This window comes from Scyliorhinus torazame, chromosome 3, assembly GCF_047496885.1.
Source record: "Scyliorhinus torazame isolate Kashiwa2021f chromosome 3, sScyTor2.1, whole genome shotgun sequence".
Taxonomy (NCBI): domain Eukaryota; kingdom Metazoa; phylum Chordata; class Chondrichthyes; order Carcharhiniformes; family Scyliorhinidae; genus Scyliorhinus; species Scyliorhinus torazame.
This window is the reverse complement of record NC_092709.1, coordinates 377216580-377239865: the sequence shown is the minus strand read 5'-3', so window position 1 is coordinate 377239865 and position 23286 is coordinate 377216580. Positions and strand designations below refer to the sequence as shown.

Here is a 23286-nt window from a genome sequence, read left to right as displayed (position 1 = left end):
TTTAAGAAAGGTTGTAGGGATAAGCCAGGGAACTGTGAATGTGGCCCCACTATTTAAGAAAGGCTGTGGGGATAAGCCAGGGAACTGTGAATGTGGTCCCACTATTTAAGAAAGGCTGTGGGAATAAGCAGGGAACTGTGAATGTGGCCCCACTATTTAAGAAAGGCTGTGGGGATAAGCCAGGGAACTGTGAATGTGGTCCCACTATTTAAGAAAGGCTGTAGGGATAAGCCAGGGAACTGTGAATGTGGTCCCACTATTTAAGAAAGGCTGTGGGGATAAGCCAGGGAACTGTGAATGTGGTCCCACTATTTAAGAAAGGCTGTAGGGATAAGCCAGGGAACTGTGAATGTGGTCCCACTATTTAAGAAAGGTTGTGGGGATAAGCCAGGGAACTGTGAATGTGGTCCCACTATTTAAGAAAGGCTGTGGGGATAAGCCAGGGAACTGTGACTGTGGCCCCACTATTTAAGAAAGGTTGTAGGGATAAGCCAGGGAACTGTGAATGTGGTCCCATTATTTAAGAAAGGCTGTAGGGATAAGCCAGGGAACTGTGAATGTGGTCCCACTATTTAAGAAAGGCTATAGGGATAAGCCAGGGAACTGTGAATGTGGCCCCACTATTTAAGAAAGGCTGTGGGGATAAGCCAGGGAACTGTGAATGTGGTCCCACTATTTAAGAAAGGCTGTAGGGATAAGCCAGGGAACTGTGAATGTGGTCCCACTATTTAAGAAAGGTTGTGGGGATAAGCCAGGGAACTGTGAATGTGGCCCCACTATTTAAGAAAGGCTGTGGGGATAAGCCAGGGAACTGTGAATGTGGTCCCACTATTTAAGACAGGCTGTGGGGATAAGCCAGGGAACTGTGAATGTGGTCCCACTATTTAAGAAAGGTTGTGGGGATAAGCCAGGGAACTGTGAATGTGGTCCCACTATTTAAGAAAGGCTGTAGGGATAAGCCAGGGAACTGTGAATGTGGTCCCACTATTTAAGAAAGGCTGTGGGGATAAGCCAGGGAACTGTGACTGTGGCCCCACTATTTAAGAAAGGCTGTGGGGATAAGCCAGGGAACTGTGAATGTGGTCCCACTATTTAAGAAAGGCTGTAGGGATAAGCCAGGGAACTGTGAATGTGGCCCCACTATTTAAGAAAGGCTGTAGGGATAAGCCAGGGAACTGTGAATGTGGTCCCACTATTTAAGAAAGGCTGTAGGGATAAGCCAGGGAACTGTGAATGTGGCCCCACTATTTAAGAAAGGCTGTGGGGATAAGCCAGGGAACTGTGAATGTGGTCCCACTATTTAAGAAAGGCTGTAGGGATAAGCCAGGGAACTGTGAATGTGGCCCCACTATTTAAGAAAGGCTGTAGGGATAAGCCAGGGAACTGTGAATGTGGTCCCACTATTTAAGAAAGGCTGTAGGGATAAGCCAGGGAACTGTGAATGTGGTCCCACTATTTAAGAAAGGCTGTAGGGATAAGCTAGGGAACTGTGAATGTGGCCCCACTATTTAAGAAAGGCTGTGGGGATAAGCCAGGGAACTGTGACTGTGGTCCCACTATTTAAGAAAGGCTGTGGGGATAAGCCAGGGAACTGTGAATGTGGTCCCACTATTTAAGAAAGGCTGTAGGGATAAGCTAGGGAACTGTGAATGTGGCCCCACTATTTAAGAAAGGCTGTGGGGATAAGCCAGGGAACTGTGACTGTGGTCCCACTATTTAAGAAAGGCTGTGGGGATAAGCCAGGGAACTGTGAATGTGGTCCCACTATTTAAGAAAGGCTGTAGGGATAAGCTAGGGAACTGTGACTGTGGTCCCACTATTTAAGAAAGGCTGTGGGGATAAGCCAGGAACTGTGAATGTGGCCCCACTATTTAAGAAAGGCTGTGGGGATAAGCCAGGGAACAGTGAATGTGGCCCCACTATTTAAGAAAGGCTGTGGGGATAAGCCAGGGAACTGTGAATGTGGTCCCACTATTTAAGAAAGGCTGTAGGGATAAGCCTGGGAACTGTGAATGTGGTCCCACTATTTAAGAAAGGCTGTGGGGATAAGCCAGGGAACTGTGAATGTGGTCCCACTATTTAAGAAAGGCTGTGGGGATAAGCCAGGGAACTGTGAATGTGGTCCCACTATTTAAGAAAGGCTGTGGGGATAAGCCAGGGAACTGCAGACCAGTAAGTCTCACATCAATAGTGGGAAACTACTGGAGAAAATTCTGAAGGAGAGAATCTCTCTCCACTTGGCAAGGCAAGGTTTGATCAGGAATAGTCAGTGTGGCTATGTCACAGGGAGGTCATGCCTAACAAATTTGATTGAATGTTTTGAGCATGTGACCAGGTGTGTAATGAGGGGAGTGCAGTTGTTGTAGTTTACATGGATTTCAGCAAAACCTTTGACAAGGCCCCACATGGGAGATATAAAGAAGGCAAATGCACATGGGATACAGGGAACCTGATAAGGTGGATTCAAAGCTGGCTGAGCTGTAGGAGACGGAGGGTGATGACAGACGGCTGCTTTAGTGACCGGAAGCCGGTGTCCTGTGGGGCATCACAGGGATCCGTGCTGGGCCCCCGATTGTTCGTCATTTATATAAATGACAGAGATGACTGTGTGGGGTCGGATCAGCAAGTTTGCGGATGACACAAAGGTTAACTGTGAGGCTGAGTGCCTTGGGTGACAGGAAGATGTAGACGGGAGGGTCAAATGGGCAGATAAGTGGCAGATGGAATTTAACCCTGAAAAGTGTGAGGTGATACACTTTGGAAGGAGCAATTTGACGAGGAAATATTCAATGAATGGCACCACACTGGAAAGTTCGAAGGAACAAAGGGACCTTGGTGTGTTAGTAAATAGATCTCTGAAGGCAGAAGGGCAGGTTAATGGGGTGGTGAAAAAGGCATATGGAACACACACTTTTATCAATCGGGGCATAAATTACAAAAGCAGGGAGGTCATGATGGTGCCGTACAGAACTTTGGTGAGACCACAGCTGGAGTACTGTGTGCAATTCTGGTTGCCACATTATAGGAAGGATGTGATTGCACTGGAGGGAGTGCAGAGAAGATTCACCAGAATGTTGCTGGGATGGAACATTTAAGTTACAAAAAGAGTTGGATAGGTTTGGGTTGTTTTCTCTGCAGCAGAGAAGACTGAGGGGTGACCGGAGGTGTACAAGATTATGAGGGACATGGACAGGGTGGATAGGGAGTAACTGTTCCCCTTAGTTGAAGGGTCAGTTACAAGGAGACACAAGTTAAAGGTGAGGGGTGGGAGGTTTTGGGGGGAAAACGTTTTTACCCAGAGGGTGGTGACGGTCTGGAACGCACGGCCTGGGAGGGTGGTAGAGGCGGGATGCTTCACATCCTTCAAAAAATACCTGGATGAGCACTTGGCACGTTTTAACATTGGAGGCTATGGGCCGAGTGCTGGCAAGTGGGATTAGGGATTGGCAGGTCAGGTGTCTGTCAAGGGTCAGCGCAGACCGGATGGGCGGAAGGGTCTCTTGGGTACTGTATTTTCTGTGATTCTGCATGTTCATCGAGAGCAGAGATTGCAAACCCTCGTGTCAACGACAGAGTTCCGGGGAGTCCACGTGGACCAAAGTGTGACAAGCATCTGGGTGAATCTGATCAGAAATGCACAGTAGTTGTTTTCAGTGATATCAGAGGGGCGTCTGACCACAATTCTCCCATTGGTTTACATGGACTGTGTACTTACTGAGAACATTAGATTATAAAATATATTTTGTGTTATCCTTATCAATCTGTATATATCTGTAAAGATAGAGCCGGGGTGAGGGAGTAGTTTACATTTTCTAGTTTCCTAAATGTTTTATTAATTTGTTAAAAATGCATTGGCAGATCCCTGTGACTCTGCTCAGTAGCTGCCCTCCACATTTCTAAACTAAAAATAAAAGTTAGGATCTATGCAGCCGGGTTCCACGCTGGGATTGAACTTGTCCATGAATAACATCAGCTGGGATTGGAGCAACACTCCAATCCCGTTCACTGGATTGACCTCTGGCTCCACTTGCTGCCACTGTGTCGGTGGTGGAGGGAGTGAATGTTTGTGGAAGGGGAGCAATCAAGCGGGGCTGCTTTGTCCTGGATGGTGTCGAGCTTCTTGAGTGTTGTTGGAGCTGCGCTCATCCAGGCAAGTGGAGAGTATTCCATCACACTCCTGACTTGTGCCTTGTGGATGGTGGACAGGCTTTGGGGGGTCAGGGGGTGCGTTACTCACTGGAGGATTCCCAGCCTCTGACCTGCCCAGGTAGCCACAGTATTTACAATCAGTGTATAAACCCCTAAGTCTCCAATGGAATACTCCCCTGTCCATGACACTTACTGTTCATACTTGTGGAGTGTGGCCTGTAACAGGGTCAGCGAATAAACCAAGCCGGCACCAAAGCTCATTTGTTCACCAACTGCCCCTCTCAGGCCTTGTCGCTCGCTGTAATCCTCATTCAGCTCAAACTTGTCCTGAGCATGTTTACTGATCAGCTCTGCCTGTGGAGGAGGAAGGAAATAGTCAGCATTGTTAGGAGTGGCTCTACTCCCTCATTCAGTCTTCACAGACATCCAATACAGCCCCATTCCAATACAGCCCCATTCCAATACAGCCCCATTCCAATACAGCCCCATTCCAATACAGCCCCATTCCAATACAGCCCCATTCCAATACAGCTCCATTCCAATACAGCCCCATTCCAATACAGCCCCATTCCAATACAGCCCCATTCCAATACAGCCCCATTCCAATACAGCTCCATTCCAATACAACCCCATTCCAATACAGCCCCATTCCAATACAGCCCCATTCCAATACAGCTCCAATCCAATACAACCCCATTCCAATACAGCCCCATTCCAATACAGCCCCATTCCAATACAGCCCCATTCCAATACAGCCCCATTCCAATACAGCCCCATTCCAATACAGCCCCATTCCAATACAGCCCGATTCCAATACAGCCCCATTCCAATACAGCTCCATTCCAATACAGCCCCATTCCAATACAGCCCCATTCCAATACAGCCCCATTCCAATACAGCCCCATTCCAATACAGTCCCATTCCAATACAGCCCCATTCCAATACAGCCCCATTCCAATACAACCCCATTCCAATACAGCTCCATTCCAATACAACCCCATTCCAATACAGCCCCATTCCAATACAGCTCCATTCCAATACAGCCCCATTCCAATACAGCTCCATTCCAATACAGCCCCATTCCAATAGAGCCCCATTCCAATACAGCTCCATTCCAATACAGCTCCATTCCAATACAACCCCATTCCAATACAACCCCATTCCAATACAACCCCATTCCAATACAGCCCCATTCCAATACAGCCCCATTCCAATACAGCTCCATTCCAATACAGCTCCATTCCAATACAGCTCCATTCCAATACAACCCCATTCCAATACAGCCCCATTCCAATACAGCCCCATTCCAATACAGCTCCATTCCAATACAGCCCCATTCCAATACAGCCCCATTCCAATACAGCCCCATTCCAATACAGCCCCATTCCAATACAGCTCCATTCCAATACAGCCCCATTCCAATACAGCTCCATTCCAATACAGCCCCATTCCAATACAGCTCCATTCCAATACAACCCCATTCCAATACAGCTCCATTCCAATACAACCCCATTCCAATACAGCTCCATTCCAATACAGCCCCATTCCAATAAAACCCCATTCCAATACAGCCCCATTCCAATACAGCCCCATTCCAATACAGCCCCATTCCAATACAGCTCCATTCCAATACAGCCCCATTCCAATACAGCTCCATTCCAATACAGCCCCATTCCAATACAGCTCCATTCCAATACAGCTCCATTCCAATACAGCCCCATTCCAATACAGCCCCATTCCAATACAGCTCCATTTCAATACAGCTCCATTCCAATACAGCCACATTCCAATACAGCCCCATTCCAATACAGCCCCATTCCAATACAGCCCCATTCCAATACAGCCCCATTCCAATACAACCCCATTCCAATACAGCTCCATTCCAATACAGCCCCAATCCAATACAGCTCCATTCCAATACAGCTCCATTCCAATACAGCTCCATTCCAATACAACCACATTCCAATACAGCCCCATTCCAATACAGCCCCATTCCAATACAGCTCCATTCCAATACAGCCCCATTCCAATACAACCCCATTCCAATACAGCCCCAATCCAATACAGCACCATTCCAATACAGCCCCATTCCAATACAGCTCCATTCCAATACAGCCCCATTCCAATACAGCTCCATTCCAATACAGCCCCATTCCAATACAGCTCCATTCCAATACAGCCCCATTCCAATACAACCCCATTCCAATACAGCCCCATTCCAATACAACCCCATTCCAATACAGCCCCATTCCAATACAGCCCCATTCCAATACAGCTCCATTCCAATACAACCCCATTCCAATACAACCCCATTCCAATACAGCTCCATTCCAATACAACCCCATTCCAATACAGCCCCATTCCAATACAACCCCATTCCAATACAGCCCCATTCCAATACAGCCCCATTCCAATACAGCCCCATTCCAATACAGCCCCATTCCAATACAGCCCCATTCCAATACAACCCCATTCCAATACAGCTCCATTCCAATACAGCCCCATTCCAATACAGCTCCATTCCAATACAGCTCCATTCCAATACAGCTCCATTCCAATACAGCCCCATTCCAATACAACCCCATTCCAATACAGCTCCATTCCAATACAGCTCCATTCCAATACAGCTCCATTCCAATACAGCCCCATTCCAATACAACCCCATTCAAATACAGCCCCATTCCAATACAGCTCCATTCCAATACAGCTCCAATCCAATACAACCCCATTCCAATACAGCTCCAATCCAATACAGCTCCATTCCAATACAGCCCCATTCCAATACAGCTCCATTCCAATACAGCCCCATTCCAATACAACCCCATTCCAATACAGCCCCATTCCAATACAGCCCCATTCCAAACAGCTCCATTCCAATACAGACCCATTCCAATACAGCCCCATTCCAATACAGCCCCATTCCAATACAGCTCCAATCCAATACAGCCCCATTCCAATACAGCTCCATTCCAATACAGCCCCATTCCAATACAGCTCCATTCCAATACAGCCCCATTCCAATACAGCTCCATTCCAATACAGCTCCATTCCAATACAGCCCCATTCCAATACAGCTCCATTCCAATACAGCTCCATTCCAATACAGCTCCATTCCAATACAACCCCATTCCAATACAGCTCCATTCCAATACAGCCCCATTCCAATACAGCTCCATTCCAATACAGCCCCATTCCAATACAACCCCATTCCAATACAGCTCCATTCCAATACAGCTCCATTCCAATACAGCTCCATTCCAATACAACCCCATTCCAATACAGCTCCATTCCAATACAGCCCCAATCCAATACAGCCCCAATCCAATACAGCCCCATTCCAACACAGCTCCATTCCAATACAGCCCCATTCCAATACAGCCCCATTCCAATACAGCTCCATTCCAATACAGCCCCATTCCAATACAGCCCCAATCCAATACAGCCCCATTCCAATACAGCTCCATTCCAATACAGCCCCATTCCAATACAGCTCCATTCCAATACAGCCCCATTCCAATACAGCTCCATTCCAATACAGCTCCATTCCAATACAGCTCCATTCCAATACAACCCCATTCCAATACAGCTCCATTCCAATACAGCCCCATTCCAATACAGCTCCATTCCAATACAGCCCCATTCCAATACAACCCCATTCCAATACAGCTCCATTCCAATACAGCTCCATTCCAATACAACCCCATTCCAATACAGCTCCATTCCAATACAGCCCCAATCCAATACAGCCCCAATCCAACACAGCTCCATTCCAATACAGCCCCATTCCAATACAGCCCCATTCCAATACAGCTCCATTCCAATACAGCCCCATTCCAATACAGCTCCATTCCAATACAGCCCCATTCCAATACAGCTCCATTCCAATACAGCTCCATTCCAATACAGCTCCATTCCAATACAGCCCCAATCCAATACAGCCCCATTCCAATACAGCTCCATTCCAATACAGCCCCATTCCAATACAGCCCCATTCCAATACAGCTCCATTCCAATACAACCCCATTCCAATACAGCCCCATTCCAATACAGCTCCATTCCAATACAGCCCCAATCCAATACAGCCCCAATCCAATACAGCCCCATTCCAATACAGCTCCATTCCAATACAGCCCCATTCCAATACAGCCCCATTCCAATACAGCTCCATTCCAATACAGCCCCATTCCAATACAGCCCCATTCCAATACAGCCCCATTCCAATACAGCTCCATTCCAATACAGCCCCATTCCAATAAAACCCCATTCCAATACAGCCCCATTCCAATACAGCCCCATTCCAATACAGCTCCATTCCAATACAGCCCCATTCCAATACAGCTCCATTCCAATACAGCTCCATTCCAATACAACTCCATTCCAATACAGCTCCATTCCAATACAGCCCCATTCCAATACAGCTCCATTCCAATACAGCCCCATTCCAATACAGCCCCATTCCAATACAGCTCCATTCCAATACAGCCCCATTCCAATACAGCCCCATTCCAATACAGCTCCATTCCAATACAGCCCCATTCCAATACAGCCCCATTCCAATACAGCCCCATTCCAATACAACCCCATTCCAATACAGCCCCATTCCAATACAGCTCCATTCCAATACAACCCCATTCCAATACAGCCCCATTCCAATACAGCTCCATTCCAATACAGCCCCATTCCAATACAGCTCCATTCCAATACAGCCCCATTCCAATACAGCCCCATTCCAATACAGCTCCATTCCAATACAGCTCCATTCCAATACAACCCCATTCCAATACAACCCCATTCCAATACAACCCCATTCCAATACAGCCCCATTCCAATACAGCCCCATTCCAATACAGCTCCATTCCAATACAGCTCCATTCCAATACAACCCCATTCCAATACAGCCCCATTCCAATACAGCCCCATTCCAATACAGCTCCATTCCAATACAGCTCCATTCCAATACAGCCCCATTCCAATACAGCCCCATTCCAATACAGCCCCATTCCAATACAGCCCCATTCCAATACAGCTCCATTCCAATACAGCCCCATTCCAATACAGCTCCATTCCAATACAGCCCCATTCCAATACAGCTCCATTCCAATACAGCTCCATTCCAATACAGCCCCATTCCAATACAGCTCCATTCCAATACAGCTCCATTCCAATACAGCCCCATTCCAATACAGCCCCATTCCAATACAGCCCCATTCCAATAAAACCCCATTCCAATAAAACCCCATTCCAATACAGCCCCATTCCAATACAGCTCCATTCCAATACAGCCCCATTCCAATACAGCTCCATTCCAATACAACTCCATTCCAATACAGCTCCATTCCAATACAGCCCCATTCCAATACAGCTCCATTCCAATACAGCCCCATTCCAATACAGCTCCATTCCAATACAGCCCCATTCCAATACAGCCCCATTCCAATACAGCCCCATTCCAATACAGCTCCATTCCAATACAGCCCCATTCCAATACAGCTCCATTCCAATACAGCTCCATTCCAATACAGCCCCATTCCAATACAGCCCCATTCCAATACAGCTCCATTTCAATACAGGCCCATTCCAATACAGCTCCATTCCAATACAACCACATTCCAATACAGCCCCATTCCAATACAGCCCCATTCCAATACAGCCCCATTCCAATACAGCCCCATTCCAATACAACCCCATTCCAATACAGCTCCATTCCAATACAGCTCCATTCCAATACAGCTCCATTCCAATACAGCCCCATTCCAATACAGCTCCATTCCAATACAGCCCCATTCCAATACAACCCCATTCCAATACAGCTCCATTCCAATACAGCCCCAATCCAATACAGCTCCATTCCAATACAACCCCATTCCAATACAGCTCCATTCCAATACAGCTCCATTCCAATACAGCCCCAATCCAATACAGCTCCATTCCAATACAGCCCCATTCCAATACAACCCCATTCCAATACAGCCCCAATCCAATACAACCCCATTCCAATACAGCTCCATTCCAATACAACCCCATTCCAATACAGCCCCAATCCAATACAGCTCCATTCCAATACAGCTCCATTCCAATACAGCCCCATTCCAATACAGCCCCATTCCAATACAGCCCCATTCCAATACAGCCCCATTCCAATACAGCCCCATTCCAATACAGCTCCATTCCAAAACAGCCCCATTCCAATACAGCTCCATTCCAATACAGCTCCATTCCAATACAGCTCCATTCCAATACAGCTCCATTCCAATACAGCCCCATTCCAATACAGCTCCATTCCAATACAGCTCCATTCCAATACAACCCCATTCCAATACAGCTCCATTCCAATACAGCCCCATTCCAATACAGCCCCATTCCAATACAGCTCCATTCCAATACAGCTCCATTCCAATACAGCTCCATTCCAAAACAGCCCCATTCCAATACAGCTCCAATCCAATACAGCTCCATTCCAATACAGCCCCATTCCAATACAGCTCCATTCCAATACAGCCCCATTCCAATACAGCTCCATTCCAATACAACCCCATTCCAATACAACCCCATTCCAATACAGCCCCATTCCAATACAGCCCCATTCCAATACAGCTCCAATCCAATACAGCTCCATTCCAATACAGCTCCATTCCAATACAGCTCCATTCCAATACAGCCCCATTCCAATACAACCCCATTCCAATACAGCCCCATTCCAATACAGCTCCATTCCAATACAGCTCCATTCCAATACAGCTCCAATCCAATACAGCTCCATTCCAATACAGCTCCATTCCAATACAGCTCCATTCCAATACAGCCCCATTCCAATACAGCTCCATTCCAATACAGCTCCATTCCAATACAGCCCCATTCCAATACAGCTCCATTCCAATACAGCTCCATTCCAATACAGCCCCATTCCAATACAGCTCCATTCCAATACAGCCCCATTCCAATACAACCCCATTCCAATACAACCCCATTCCAATACAGCCCCATTCCAATACAGCTCCATTCCAATACAGCTCCATTCCAATACAGCTCCATTCCAATACAGCTCCATTCCAATACAGCTCCATTCCAATACAACCCCATTCCAATACAGCTCCATTCCAATACAGCCCCATTCCAATACAGCTCCATTCCAATACAGCCCCATTCCAATACAGCTCCATTCCAATACAGCCCCATTCCAATACAACCCCATTCCAATACAGCCCCATTCCAATACAGCTCCATTCCAATACAGCTCCATTCCAATACAACCCCATTCCAATACAGCCCCATTCCAATACAGCCCCATTCCAATACTGCCCCATTCCAATACAGCCCCATTCCAATACAGCTCCATTCCAATACAGCTCCATTCCAATATAACCCCATTCCAATACAGCTCCATTCCAATACAGCCCCATTCCAATACAGCTCCATTCCAATAGAACCCCATTCCAATACAGCTCCATTCCAATACAGCCCCATTCCAATACAGCTCCATTCCAATAGAACCCCATTCCAATACAGCTCCATTCCAATACAGCTCCATTCCAATACAGCCCCATTCCAATACAGCTCCATTCCAATACAGCTCCATTCCAATACAGCTCCATTCCAATACAACCCCATTCCAATACAGCCCCATTCCAATACAGCTCCATTCCAATACAGCCCTATTCCAATACAGCTCCATTCCAATACAGCCCCATTCCAATACAGCTCCATTCCAATACAGCCCCATTCCAATACAGCCCCATTCCAATACAGCCCCATTCCAATACAGCCCCATTCCAATACAGCCCCATTCCAATACAGCCCCATTCCAATACAGCCCCATTCCAATACAGCCCCATTCCAATACAGCTCCATTCCAATACAGCTCCATTCCAATACAGCCCCATTCCAATACAGCTCCATTCCAATACAGCCCCATTCCAATACAGCTCCATTCCAATACAGCTCCATTCCAATACAGCCCCATTCCAATACAGCTCCAATCCAATACAGCCCCATTCCAATACAGCTCCATTCCAATACAGCTCCATTCCAATACAGCTCCATTCCAATACAGCTCCATTCCAATACAGCTCCAATCCAATACAGCTCCATTCCAATACAGCCCCATTCCAATACAGCTCCAATCCAATACAGCTCCATTCCAATACAGCTCCAATCCAATACAGCTCCATTCCAATACAGCCCCAATCCAATACAGCTCCATTCCAATACAGCCCCATTCCAACACAGCTCCATTCCAATACAGCTCCATTCCAATACAGCTCCATTCCAATACAGCCCCATTCCAATACAGCCCCATTCCAATACAGCCCCATTCCAATACAGCCCCATTCCAATACAGCTCCATTCCAATACAGCCCCATTCCAATACAGCTCCATTCCAATACAGCTCCATTCCAATACAGCTCCATTCCAATACAGCTCCATTCCAATATAGCTCCATTCCAATACAGCCCCATTCCAATACAGCTCCATTCCAATACAGCCCCATTCCAATACAACCCCATTCCAATACAGCCCCATTCCAATACAGCTCCATTCCAATACAGCCCCATTCCAATACAACCCCATTCCAATACAGCCCCATTCCAATACAGCTCCATTCCAATACAGCTCCATTCCAATACAACCCCATTCCAATACAGCCCCATTCCAATACAGCCCCATTCCAATACAGCTCCATTCCAATACAGCTCCATTCCAATACAGCCCCATTCCAATACAGCCCCATTCCAATACAGCCCCATTCCAATACAGCCCCATTCCAATACAGCTCCATTCCAATACAGCTCCATTCCAATACAGCTCCATTCCAATACAGCCCCATTCCAATACAGCTCCATTCCAATACAACCCCATTCCAATACAGCTCCATTCCAATACAGCTCCATTCCAATACAACCCCATTCCAATACAGCCCCATTCCAATACAGCTCCATTCCAATACAGCCCCATTCCAATACAGCTCCATTCCAATACAGCCCCATTCCAATACAGCTCCAATCCAATACAGCTCCATTCCAATACAGCTCCATTCCAATACAACCCCATTCCAATACAGCCCCATTCCAATACAGCTCCATTCCAATACAGCCCCATTCCAATACAGCTCCATTCCAATACAGCCCCATTCCAATACAGCTCCAATCCAATACAGCTCCAGTCCAATACAGCTCCATTCCAATACAGCTCCATTCCAATACAGCCCCATTCCAATACAGCTCCATTCCAATACAGCCCCATTCCAATACAGCCCCATTCCAATACAGCCCCATTCCAATACAGCTCCATTCCAATACAGCCCCATTCCAATACAACCCCATTCCAATACAGCTCCATTCCAATACAGCTCCATTCCAATACAGCTCCATTCCAATACAGCTCCATTCCAATACAGCCCCATTCCAATACAGCCCCTTTCCAATACAGCTCCATTCCAATACAGCCCCATTCCAATACAGCCCCATTCCAATACAACCCCATTCCAATACAGCTCCATTCCAATACAACCCCATTCCAATACAGCTCCATTCCAATACAGCTCCATTCCAATACAGCCCCATTCCAATACAACTCCATTCCAATACAGCCCCATTCCAATACAGCTCCATTCCAATACAACCCCATTCCAATACAGCCCCATTCCAATACAGCCCCATTCCAATACAGCCCCATTCCAATACAGCTCCAATCCAATACAGCTCCAATCCAATACAGCTCCAATCCAATACAACCCCATTCCAATACAGCTCCATTCCAATACAGCTCCATTCCAATACAGCCCCATTCCAATACAGCTCCATTCCAATACAGCCCCATTCCAATACAGCCCCATTCCAATACAGCTCCATTCCAATACAGCTCCATTCCAATACAGCCCCATTCCAATACAGCCCCATTCCAATACAGCTCCATTCCAATACAGCTCCATTCCAATACAGCTCCATTCCAATACAACCCCATTCCAATACAGCCCCATTCCAATACAGCCCCATTCCAATACAGCCCCATTCCAATACAGCCCCATTCCAATACAGCTCCATTCCAATACAGCTCCATTCCAATACAGCCCCATTCCAATACAGCTCCATTCCAATACAGCCCCAATCCAATACAGCTCCATTCCAATACAGCCCCATTCCAATACAGCCCCATTCCAATACAGCTCCATTCCAATACAGCCCCATTCCAATACAGCCCCATTCCAATACAACCCCATTCCAATACAGCTCCATTCCAATACAGCCCCATTCCAATACAGCTCCATTCCAATACAGCTCCATTCCAATACAGCTCCATTCCAATACAGCCCCATTCCAATACAGCCCCATTCCAATACAGCTCCATTCCAATACAGCTCCATTCCAATACAGCCCCATTCCAATACAGCTCCATTCCAATACAGCCCCATTCCAATACAGCCCCATTCCAATACAGCTCCATTCCAATACAGCTCCATTCCAATACAGCTCCATTCCAATACAGCTCCATTCCAATACAGCCCCATTCCAATACAGCCCCATTCCAATACAGCTCCATTCCAATACAGCCCCATTCCAATACAGCTCCATTCCAAGGGAAAGGGTTGGCCCACTGAAGGATAGGCAAGGGAATCTATGTGTGGAGCCAGAGGAAATGGGCGAGGTACTAAATGAATACTTTGCATCAGTATTCACCAAAGAGAAGGAATTGGTAGATGTTGAGTCTGGAGAAGGGGGTGTAGATAGCCTGGGTCACATTGTGATCCAAAAAGACGAGGTGTTGGGTGTCTTAAAAAATATTAAGGTAGATAAGTCCCCAGGGCCGGATGGGATCTACCCCAGAATACTGAAGGAGGCTGGAGAGGAAATTGCTGAGGCCTTGACAGAAATCTTTGGATCCTCGCTGTCTTCAGGGGATGTCCCGGAGGACTGGAGAATAGCCAATGTTGTTCCTCTGTTTAAGAAGGGTGGCAGGGATAATCCCGGGAACTACAGGCCGGTGAGCCTTACTTCAGTGGTAGGGAAATTACTGGAGAGAATTCTTCGAGACAGGATCTACTCCCATTTGGAAGCAAATGGACGTATTAGTGAGAGGCAGCACGGTTTTGTGAAGGGGAGGTCGTGTCTCACTAACTTGATAGAGTTTTTCGAGGAGGTCACTAAGATGATTGATGCAGGTAGGGCAGTAGATGTTGTCTATATGGACTTCAGTAAGGCCTTTGACAAGGTCCCTCATGGTAGACTAGTACAAAAGGTGAAGTCACACGGGATCAGGGGTGAACTGGCAAGGTGGATACAGAACTGGCTAGGTCATAGAAGGCAGAGGGTAGCAATGGAGGGATGCTTTTCTAATTGGAGGGCTGTGACCAGTGGTGTTCCACAGGGATCAGTGCTGGGACCTTTGCTCTTTGTAGTATATATAAATGATTTGGAGGAAAATGTAACTGGTCTGATTAGTAAGTTTGCAGACGACACAAAGGTTGGTGGAATTGCGGATAGCGATGAGGACTGTCTGAGGATACAGCAGGATTTAGATTGTCTGGAGACTTGGGCGGAGAGATGGCAGATGGAGTTTAACCTGGACAAATGTGAGGTAATGCATTTTGGAAGGGCTAATGCAGGTAGGGAATATACAGTGAATGGTAGAACCCTCAAGAGTATTGAAAGTCAAAGAGATCTAGGAGTACAGGTCCACAGATCACTGAAAGGGGCTACACAGGTGGAGAAGGTAGTCAAGAAGGCATACGGCATGCTTGCCTTCATTGGCCGGGGCATTGAGTATAAGAATTGGCAAGTCATGTTGCAGCTGTATAGAACCTTAGTTAGGCCACACTTGGAGTATAGTGTTCAATTCTGGTCGCCACACTACCAGAAGGATGTGGAGGCTTTAGAGAGGGTGCAGAAGAGATTTACCAGAATGTTGCCTGGTATGGAGGGCATAAGCTATGAGGAGCGATTGAATAAACTCGGTTTGTTCTCACTGGAACGAAGGAGGTTGAGGGGCGACCTGATAGAGGTATACAAAATTATGAGGGGCATAGACAGAGTGGATAGTCAGAGGCTTTTCCCCAGGGTAGAGGGGTCAATTACTAGGGGGCATAGGTTTAAGGTGAGAGGGGCAAAGTTTAGAGTAGATGTACGAGGCAAGTTTTTTACGCAGAGGGTAGTGGGTGCCTGGAACTCACTACCGGAGGAGGTAGTGGAGGCAGGGACGATAGGGACATTTAAGGGGCATCTTGACAAATATATGAATAGGATGGGAATAGAAGGATACGGACCCAGGAAGTGTAGAAGATTGTAGTTTAGTCGGGCAGTATGGTCGGCACGGGCTTGGAGGGCCGAAGGGCCTGTTCCTGTGCTGTACATTTCTTTGTTCTTTGTTCTTTGTAATACAGCTCCATTCCAATACAGCTCCATTCCAATACAGCTCCATTCCAATACAGCCCCATTCCAATACAGCCCCATTCCAATACAGCTCCATTCCAATACAGCTCCATTCCAATACAGCTCCATTCCAATACAGCTCCATTCCAATACAGCTCTATTCCAATACAGCCCCATTCCAATACAGCCCCATTCCAATACAGCTCCATTCCAATACAGCTCCATTCCAATACAGCTCCATTCCAATACAGCTCCATTCCAATACAGCTCTATTCCAATACAGCCCCATTCCAATACAGCCCCATTCCAAATCCATTCAGCATCTCAAAGGGGGGTTAAATATTCCTGGCTACAAGGAGTTCACAAAAGATGGGAAATGAAGAAGTGGATTAAGGAGGGTGCTATTGGTCAAGGAGAACATTGCAAAGCTGGTGAAAGAGGATGTTCCACAGGGTTCAAGGACAATGTTAATTTGGATCGAGCTAAGGAACAAAAAGTGTGAAAGACATTGCTCAGTGCAGTGTGCAGACCAGCAACTAGTGAGGAAAAACCTCGAACAATCTTCAGCCAGGAGTGCCGAGTGGATGATCCGTCTTGGTCTCCTCCGGAGGTCCCCAGCATCACAGATAACAGTCTTCAGCCAATACGATTCACTCCCGGTGATGTCACAAAACGGCTGAAGACACTGGATGCTGCAACAGCTGTGAGTCCTGGCAATATCCCAGCAACAGTACTGAAGACTTGTGCTCCAGCCTTGCCGCACCCCTAGCCCAGCTGTTCCAGTACAGCTACAACACTGGCAGCCATCCGGCAATGTGGAAAATTGCCCAGGTGTGTCCTGTACACAAGAAACAGGACAAATCCACCCCAGCCAATTACCGTCCTATCAGTCTCCTCTCCATCATCAGCAAAGTGAGGGAAGGAGTCATCGACAGTGCGATCAACCAACAGTTTGGGTTCCGCCAGGGTCACTCAGCTCCTGACCTCATTACAGCCTTGGTTCAAACATGGACAAAGAGCTGAATGTCAGAGGTGAGGAGAGAGTGACTGCCCTCGACATCAAGGCAGCATTTGACTGAGTGTGGCATCAAGGAGCCCGAGCTAAACTGGAGTCAGTGGGAATCAGGGGGAAAACTCTCCGCTGGTTGGAGTCATACCCGGCACAAAGGAAGATGGTTGTGGTGGGTGGAGGTCAATCATCTCAGCTCCAGGACACCACTGCAGGAGTTCCTCAGGGTCGTGTCCTCGGCCCAACCATCTTCAGCTGCTTCATCAATGTGTGCTCAGTCCTCTACTGTACTCCCTATACACACACGACTGCGTTGTGAACTCAGCCCAACGCATCACACAAGCTTGCCACCCCCACATTGATTCTGTCTACACCTCCCGCTGCCTCAGGAAGGCTGACAGCATTATCAGAGACCCCTCTGACCCAGGCATTGCCTTCTTCCAGACCCTTCCATCAGGCAGAAGGTACAGGAGTCTGAAGACCCGCACATCCAGACATAGGAACAGCTTGTTCCCCACAGCTACAACACTCCTCAACGACTCCCCCTCGGACTGATCTGTTCCCTGTAAGAACACTATTCACGACGCCCGATGCTGCTCTTGCTCATGTATTTGCTTTGTTTGTCCCCTTGCTCCGCACTGTAACCAATTACTGTTTGTCGATGTACCATTTGTCAATGTTCTCTGTCGATTATTCTTTTGTCTACTATGTACGTTCCCTCGGCCGCAGAAAAGTACCTTTCAGGTGAGGAAGGAGCAGCGCTCCGAAAGCTAGTTATTCAAAACAAACCTGTTGGACTTTAACCTGGTGTTGTAAGACTTCTTACTGTGCTCACCCCAGTCCAACGCCGGCATCTCAACATCATCTCCTACAAGAGAGGATCTAACCACTGTCCCGTGACATTCAACGGCATTACTATCGCTGAATCCTCACAATCAACATCCTGGGGGTTACCATTGATCAGAAACTGAACTGGACCCAGACACATTAATACTGTGGCTCCCAGGACAGGTCAGAGACTAGGAATCTTCTGGCGAGTAACTCACCCCCTGATCCCCCACAAAGCCTGTCCACCATCCACAAGGCACAAGTCAGGAGTGTGATGGAATACTCTCCACTTGCCTGGATGAGCGCAGCTCCAACAACACTCAAGAAGCTCGACACCATCCAGGACAAAGCAGCCCCGCTTGATTGCTCCCCTTCCACAAACATTCAATCCCTCCACCACCGACACAGTGGCAGCCGTGTGTACCATCTACAAGATGCACTGCAGTAACTCACCAAGGTTCCTTAGGCAGCACCTTCCAAACCCACGACCACTGCCATCTAGAAGGACAAGAGCAGCAGATACCTGGGAACCCCACCGCCTGGAGGTTCCCCTCCAAGTCATTCACCGCCCTGACTGGGAAATATATCTCCGTTCCTTCACTGTCGCTGGGGCGACATCCTGGAATTCCCTCCCTAACAGCACAGTGGGTGTACCTACACCTCAGGAAATGCAGCAGTTCAAGAAGGCAGCTCACCCCCACCTTTTGAGGGGCAACGAGGGATGGGTGATAAATGCTGATCTAACCAGCAACAGCCACCTCCTTCATATTGAAGAAAAACGTTTTTAAATGTTCTGATACGTATGGGAGTGAGGTAGAGGTGAAGTTGCCATCGGCTGCTTTCCCCTTTGAGGGCGAGAGCTGACTGGTGATGATTTAATCTCAGGATCACCACACCTCAGGCAAGGGGCGAGTTTGAGAACAGAGAACAGTCCAGCACAGAACAGGCCCTTCGGCCCCCGATGTTGTGCCGAGCATTGTCCGAAACCAAGATCAAGCTATCGCACTCCGTCATTCTGGTGTGCTCCAGGTGCCTATCCAATAACCGCTTTATTTTAAAGAAATATTTAATACATAATGAATGGTGGAGCAGGCTCGAAGGGCCGAATGGTCTCCTGCTTCTATTTTCTGTGTATCTTTCTATGGACAGTCTTTATGTAATAGATTATATACAGTTATGAATACCCGAACTAAATGTGGTCCAACCACTGCCTTGTGTCTCATCGCTACTTTCGTTGTCTGTCTTCCGCTCTCATTTCTAAAACTCAACGGCAATTCAGTTTTTAACAACTTTTTAAAATCTGCAGACATTTAACGAGTTGCTTATTTGGCCTCCGTTTACCCATAGCTTTTAATATCTTTCCAAAGTGTCAGCTCGCTTTGCATATTACTCAAAATGTAACCCCGTTTGCTTCCCTACATGTAACTGGTATCTTTGCCTCATCAGGATATTTTGCTCATTTATGTCTACTTCAATTGTTTTATTTTTATTTTTTAACAGTCCTCATTATTTGTCAAGCCTCCCTACTTCTACACGGTCAAATTTGCAAATTGTGCTCCTGCTCCAAAATCTAAATACATGCGTCAGGACAAGAAGTGGAGACAGTAATAATTTTCATTTAAAACAAAGAATTACAGAATACAAAAGACTCCAAATATCACTGCTTTGCACAGAGCTGATTGACGACTAGTTCCAAGGATTACAGAGCCAGAATACGTCAGCACTTACATTGAAACCACCAACCAGGCCCGGACATTTGAGGTTTAACGCCATTAATGACGTGGAACACGGAATATTTTTAAAATTCTATTTAAGTTTACAATTCTGGATGCTGGATAGCACTTCATTATGAAACCCCAAAATTAATAACTCACTCCTTTCAATAGGCAACACAACTTCAATCAGGTTCCATTCAGTTCATAGCATGAAATGACGGGGGGGGAAAAAGATGGTGGGGCCTTCGTGAATAATCTCAGCTGGTACGGGGACTGAACCCACGCTGCTGCCTCGCTCTGCATCACCCCCCAGCCCGGTACGGGGACTGAACCCACGCTGCTGCCTCGCTCTGCATCACCCCCCAGCCCCCAGCCCGGTACGGGGACTGAACCCACGCTGCTGCCTCGCTCTGCATCACTAACCAGCCCCCCAGCCCGGTACGGGGACTGAACCCACGCTGCTGCCTCGCTCTGCATCACCCCCCAGCCCGGTACGGGGACTGAACCCACGCTGCTGCCTCGCTCTGCATCACCCCCCAGCCCGGTACGGGGACTGAACCCACGCTGCTGCCTCGCTCTGCATCACCCCCCAGCCCGGGAAGGGGACTGAACCCACGCTGCTGCCTCGCTCTGCATCACCCCCCAGCCCGGTACGGGGATTGAACCCACGCTGCTGCCTCGCTCTGCATCACCCCACAGCCCCCCAGCCCGGTACGGGGACTGAACCCACGCTGCTGCCTCGCTCTGCATCACCACCCAGCCCAGTACGGGGACTGAACCCACGCTGCTGCCTCGCTCTGCATCACCCCCCAGCCCGGTACGGGGACTGAACCCACGCTGCTGCCTCACTCTGCATCACCCCCCAGCCCCCCCAGCCCGGTACGGGGACTGAACCCACGCTGCTGCCTCGCTCTGCATCACCACCCAGCCCGGTACGGGGACTGAACCCACGCTGCTGCCTCGCTCTGCATCACCCCCCAGCCCGGTACGGGGACTGAACCCACGCTGCTGGGCTCGCTCTGCATCACCACCCAGCCCCCCAGCCCGGTACGGGGACTGAACCCACGCTGCTGCCTCGCTCTGCATCACCACCCAGCCCGGTACGGGGACTGAACCCACGCTGCTGCCTCGCTCTGCATCACCCCCCCAGCCCCCCAGCCCGGTACGGGGACTGAACCCACGCTGCTGCCTCGCTCTGCATCACCCCCCAGCCCGGTACGGGGATTGAACCCACGCTGCTGCCTTGCTCTGCATCAACCCCCAGCCCCCCAGCCCGGTACGGGGACTGAACCCACGCTGCTGCCTCGCTCTGCATCACCCCACAGCCCCCCAGCCCGGTACGGGGATTGAACCCACGCTGCTGCCTCGCTCTGCATCACCCCCCAGCCCCCCAGCCCGGTACGGGGATTGAACCCACGCTGCTGCCTCGCTCTGCATCACCCCCCAGCCTGGTACGGGGATTGAACCCACGCTGCTGCCTCGCTCTGCATCACCACCCAGCCCGGTACGGGGACTGAACCCACGCTGCTGCCTCGCTCTGCATCAGCCCCCAGCCCGGTACGGGGACTGAACCCACGCTGCTGCCTCGCTCTGCATCACTAACCAGCCCGGTACGGGGACTGAACCCACGCTGCTGCCTCGCTCTGCATCACCCCCCAGCCCGGTACGGGGATTGAACCCACGCTGCTGCCTCGCTCCGCATCACCCCCCAGCCCCCCAGCCCGGTACGGGGATTGAACCCACGCTGCTGCCTCGCTCTGCATCACCCCCCAGCCCGGTACGGGGATTGAACCCACGCTGCTGCCTCGCTCTGCATCAACCCCCAGCCCGGTACGGGGACTGAACCCACGCTGCTGCCTCGCTCTGCATCACCCCCCAGCCCCCCAGCCCGGTACGGGGATTGAACCCACGCTGCTGCCTCGCTCTGCATCACCCCCCAGCCCGGTACGGGGATTGAACCCACGCTGCTGCCTCGCTCTGCATCAACCCCCAGCCCGGTACGGGGACTGAACCCACGCTGCTGCCTCGCTCTGCATCACCCCCCAGCCCCCCAGCCCGGTACGGGGATTGAACCCACGCTGCTGCCTCGCTCTGCATCACCCCCCAGCCCGGTACGGGGATTGAACCCACGCTGCTGCCTCGCTCCGCATCACCCCCCAGCCCCCCAGCCCGGTACGGGGACTGAACCCACGCTGCTGCCTCGCTCCGCATCACCCCCCAGCCCCCCAGCCCGGTACGGGGACTGAACCCACGCTGCTGCCTCGCTCTGCATCACCCCCCAGCCCGGTACGGGGACAGAACCCACGCTGCTGCCTCGCTCTGCATCAGCCCCCAGCCCGGTACGGGGACTGAACCCACGCTGCTGCCTCGCTCTGCATCACTAACCAGCCCGGTACGGGGACTGAACCCACGCTGCTGCCTCGCTCTGCATCACCCGCCAGCCCCCCAGCCCGGTACGGGGACTGAACCCACGCTGCTGCCTCGCTCTGCATCACCCCCCAGCCCGGTACGGGGACTGAACCCACGCTGCTGCCTCGCTCTGCATCACCCCCCAGCCCGGTACGGGGACTGAACCCACGCTGCTGCCTCGCTCTGCATCACCCCCCAGCCCGGTACGGGGACTGAACCCACGCTGCTGCCTCGCTCTGCATCACCCCCCAGCCCGGTACGGGGACTGAACCCACGCTGCTGCCTCGCTCTGCATCACCCCCCAGCCCGGTACGGGGATTGAACCCACGCTGCTGCCTCGCTCTGCATCAACCCCCAGCCCGGTACGGGGACTGAACCCACGCTGCTGCCTCGCTCTGCATCACCCCCCAGCCCCCCAGCCCGGTACGGGGATTGAACCCACGCTGCTGCCTCGCTCTGCATCACCCCCCAGCCCGGTACGGGGACTGAACCCACGCTGCTGCCTCGCTCTGCATCACCCGCCAGCCCCCCAGCCCGGTACGGGGACTGAACCCACGCTGCTGCCTCGCTCTGCATCACCCCCCAGCCCGGTACGGGGACTGAACCCACGCTGCTGCCTCGCTCTGCATCACCCCCCAGCCCGGTACCGGGACTGAACCCACGCTGCTGCCTCGCTCTGCATCACTACCCAGCCCGGTACGGGGACTGAACCCACGCTGCTGCCTCGCTCTGCATCACCCCCCCAGCCCCCCAGCCCGGTACGGGGATTGAACCCACGCTGCTGCCTCGCTCTGCATCACCCCCCAGCCCGGTA

The 23286-nt window shown here is 49.8% G+C and overlaps 1 protein-coding gene across 4 annotated transcripts in view; it reads right to left on the bottom strand.

Annotated features, from left to right (window-relative positions):
• Positions 1 to 23286, bottom strand: part of LOC140409375 (dynactin subunit 1-like) — a 276463-nt gene that overhangs the window by 37646 nt on the left and 215531 nt on the right. For all 4 annotated transcript variants that reach the window (XM_072497822.1, XM_072497823.1, XM_072497824.1 and 1 more), the window contains one exon: positions 4343 to 4503. In XM_072497822.1, coding sequence (XP_072353923.1) covers positions 4343 to 4503 — 161 coding nt within the window. The remainder of the gene's footprint in view (positions 1 to 4342; positions 4504 to 23286) is intronic.